Raw genomic sequence first — 4,327 nt, forward strand, 5'->3', positions numbered from 1 at the left:
ACTTTCGCTTACTTTCCTCATCAGCTGCCATTTGTGACGCATATCTTTTTGCGTGTCGAATCTGTAAGCGTCACCTACACCGATATCAGTTCTTTTGTAAGCGGATAAGAGGACTTGTGTCACACCTCCACTGTAAGTGGTTTTGGGCGATACAAAATAGTACTCTATTTGGCAGCTGTCACTCGAAGCACTTTTGCCTCTGATCTGACATAAGTCGACGCCGCACAAAAAATGTTGCCTTATTCACACACTTCTTCAATAAATGAATGGTGTAGTCTTACTCATCAATAAAACACGTCGACCATAATTATAGACGCGTGGACAGTTTGTAGGTCAGAATAAAATTTTCGAAACATCTGAGTCCAACAAAGTTTTTTCTTTTATAGTAAACGGAAAATACTAAGAAATTAGAACGTGAAATTCGTAAACGATATTTGTTAGTCGAGTCAAAATTCAACTATTTATCAGTTGACTTATCAAACTTACCTTTCCTGTTTGTGCTCGCGCTTGCGTTTGGATTTTTATTGTTAGAAAATCGTAAGTTCCCTAGTATTTCCATTACATCCGTTCCATGTATGCATTTTGTCAGTGACAAGAATTTTCGCCGTTCTACAGAGACAATTAATTTCTACACAACAATGGACGCAGAACGATGTGTTATGGTCGAAGCGAGTAACCACTTGGCAAAATCATCATCGTCTCTACACTCACCAGTAAATATCCAAACTGGGCTCAACGACGATTGCTTGCAGGAAATTTTCGGACATTTGGATACATTAACAGATTTCGTGAACGTGGCCGCAGTGTGTCAAAGATTCCGACAAAATGCGATGCACTGTTATCCATTGCGCTTCAGACGTATCAATATTTCAAACGATAATCGCAAGTCTTCTGTTCATCCACACAGTATATCAAGTTGCTTACGGATATTCGGTCATTTGATCAAGTCAATCGACTTGATTTGCAACAACTTTGATTTCGAAAGAGATGATGATAACCGAAAAGAATACAACTTCATAGAACCTTCTAAGTTTCGAAAAATCGATCTGCTCAAATTGATTTCTGATTACTGTGGAGATAATTTGGTCGAGTTGCAAATTTCAGAAGGAACTGATGTGGTCTTCAATATATCAAGAAGTTCTCAATTCCAAGTTCTGCAGAGACTACTCATAATATATACCAAAAATGTTAGATTAGCTGCATTCAAAGAACTGAAATGTTTGAAGTTAATTGCAAACGATTCCGTAAATTTCGATTGTGTCGATTACCAATTTCCGAAATTAACGGCCATTCAATTCCATTTAATACGAGTCCTGGACGAGTCCTTGTTTATCGATTTTCTAACGGCAAATCCACAAATTCAAAATATTCGTATTTCTGGTTGTCAATCGCTGTCTAGTCGCATTCTTCAAAACATCGAAAATCTACAACCGAACCTCCAGCACTTAGTCTATTCAACGACCCCAGGAGACGTCGGTATTGAAGACAATGTTTTGCATTTGACTAAATTGGCAAATTTAAAGAGTCTGACTGTGCAAGGCTTTCATCCAATTTATAATCTTATTAACCTGCTCGCTGATCGAGAAGTACCAATTGAGCATTTGAAAATTTCTTTTTCCGATGCCGTCAAAGCTATGTCCAGTTTGACTAAGCTCCGCTCATTGTTCGTCCGTTTTTGTGATAAGGAAACAGCATATTATTTGATTAACAATATGCCTGCTCTGAAAGAAATTGACAAAATTCGAGTTGAACATCTATGGGATGTAATTGAAATATTGAGAACATCCAAACAGCTGACGGTTATCGATTTTATTGTTGTAAACGAAGTAAACGTCGATGTGAATCGTTACAATTCGATTTTGAATCTTGTTAAAAATCGAGTAAAAATTACGGTAAGGACCAATGGCCAACTTGATGTTCATCAAAACATCCTCGATTTGAACGCAGAATGGTTGTTGTGGAAAGCAACCAATAATGATGACTGACAACTTTTTAAATATATTTTTGATCTATTTCATTGTTGAACTTCCGAAGCATCACTGATACAAATACCTACATTTGATCCCAATTTGTTTTTACATAAATGCTGTATTCCTAAAGAATTGTCAAATTTAGACCATTAATAAATCGATTACTCAATACATGACAACGAGATTTGACAGAAAAAGTTCTTCAAATAAACCTTTGAACGTAAGACCGAATGATCTTTGAGTTATTTTTAGCCCCGTACGAAGTACTGGGGGCTTATAAGATTAATATGCCGTTTGTAACACGTCGAATTGGAAGCAGACAGTAAGGGCAAAGCATTTGGTTGTGTTCATAGATGACGAATCCGCAATAAAAACAAGGCATCAGAACAGTCGGAGCGTTTGCTGCGACTTAGCCCCGTACGATCCGTAATCCTATTTCGTCCGTAACCATAATACGTCCGTAGCCGTAATACGCCCGGAACCCTAATACGTCTACCACCCTCTAATGCGTCTGTTACCAAAATGCAAGTCAAGTTGGGCATGGTCAAATTTACTGAAAGTGTTCATTTTTAAAATTGCGCATAGCGCAATTACGAAAGCCCGTACGAAGTACCTCTCAAATAAAACCAACAATTTACGATATTATTTTAGAAACCCAAATTTTTTTGCCAACTTTCCATTGGGTATTCAATTACCTCTCAAATAAAACAAAATCTAGCAAAATCGGTTGAGATTTACTCGATTTATGTGCAAAAAGCACTTAGGGCCGAGTAGCGGCCTTAGTCCAAGGGCGCAAATTTGAAAAAATTTTCGCCACGTTCTTTTCGGTATTCAATTACCTTCCATAAAAAACTAAATCTAGCAAAATCGGATGAGATTTACTCGATTTATGTGCAAAAAACACTTAGGGCCGAGTAGCGGCCTTAGTCCAAGGGCCCAAATTTGAAACTTTTTTTGCCATCATTCTATTCGGCATTCAACTATCTCTCAAATGAAACAAAATCTAGCAAAATCGGATGAGATTTACTCGATTTATGTGCAAAAAACACTTAGGGCCGAGTAGCGGCCTTAGTCCAAGGGCCCAAATTTGAAACATTTTTTGCCATCATTCTATTCGGTATTCAATTATCTCTCAAATAAAACAAAATCTAGCAAAATCGGATGAGATTTACTCGATTTATGTGCAAAAAACACTTAGGGCCGAGTAGCGGCCTTAGTCCAAGGGCCCAAATTTGAAACTTTTTTCGCCACGTTCTTTTCGGTATTCAATTACCTTCCATAAAAAACTAAATCTGGCAAAATCGGATGAGATTTACTCGATTTATGTGGAAAAAACACTTAGGGCCGAGTAACGACCTTTGAGCCCTCCCAACAAGCTCGCGTTGCATCCTACACAAAAACAATGTTCAGCAACTTTGTTCTACTCGTCAATACCTTTCATTTGATATATCACAAGCAGCTATTGCGTGCGTATTTCGGTAGATATCGTCGAAAGACTGAAAAACACCTATAGGGCCCTAGCTCTGGAAGGGCCGACCCGACCATGCCCATTTTCGAACTTGACCTTACTTTTGTCGATACCAATCGGGGAAAAAAAGAATTTTGAAAAAAGGTTGTGATTTGCTCAAGCTAGAGGGGTCACGGACGGACGGACGGACGGATGTTTTAGGGTAAGATGCAACGCGGGCTTGTTGGGAGGGCTCAAAGGTCGTTACTCGGCCCTAAGTGTTTTTTGCACATAAATCGAGTAAATCTCATCCGATTTTGCTATATTTAGCTTTTTATGGAAGGTAATTGAATACCGAAAAGAACGTGGCGAAAAAAGTTTCAAATTTGGGCCGTTGGACTAAGGCCGCTACTCGGCCCTAAGTGTTTTTTGCACATAAATCGAGTAAATCTCATCCGATTTTGCTAGATTTAGTTCCATTTGAGAGATAATTGAATGCCGAAAATAACGTGGCGAAAAAAGTTTCAAATTTGGGCCCTTGGACTAAGGCCGCTACTCGGCCCTAAGTGTTTTTTGCACATAAATCGAGTAAATCTCATCCAATTTTGCTAGATTTTGTTCCATTTGAGAGATAATTGAATGCCGAATAGAATGATGGCAAAAAAAGTTTCAAATTTGGGCCCTTGGACTAAGGCCACTACTCGGCCCTAAGTGTTTTTCGCACATAAATCGAGTAAATCTCATCCGATTTTGCTAGATTTTGTTTCATTTGAGAGATAATTGAATACCGAAAATAACGTGGCGAAAAAAGTTTCAAATTTGGGCCCTTGGACTAAGGCCGCTACTCGGCCCTAAGTGCTTTTTACACGTAAATCGAGTAAATCTCATCCGATTTTGCGAGATTTAGTTT

At 38.5% G+C, this 4,327-nt stretch overlaps 1 protein-coding gene across 1 annotated transcript; it reads left to right on the top strand.

Moving 5' to 3' along the window:
* Positions 1–303: 303 nt before the first annotated feature.
* Positions 304–2,141, top strand: LOC119082672. Its single transcript, XM_037192248.1, has 2 exons — positions 304–537; positions 616–2,141. Exon 2 carries the CDS (start codon positions 639–641, stop codon positions 1,983–1,985), a length of 1,347 nt encoding a protein of 448 aa, XP_037048143.1. The 5' UTR covers positions 304–537; positions 616–638; the 3' UTR covers positions 1,986–2,141.
* Positions 2,142–4,327: the final 2,186 nt, after the last annotated feature.

The sequence above is a fragment of the Bradysia coprophila genome, unplaced genomic scaffold (assembly GCF_014529535.1).
Source record: "Bradysia coprophila strain Holo2 unplaced genomic scaffold, BU_Bcop_v1 contig_476, whole genome shotgun sequence".
Taxonomy (NCBI): Eukaryota; Metazoa; Arthropoda; class Insecta; order Diptera; family Sciaridae; genus Bradysia; species Bradysia coprophila.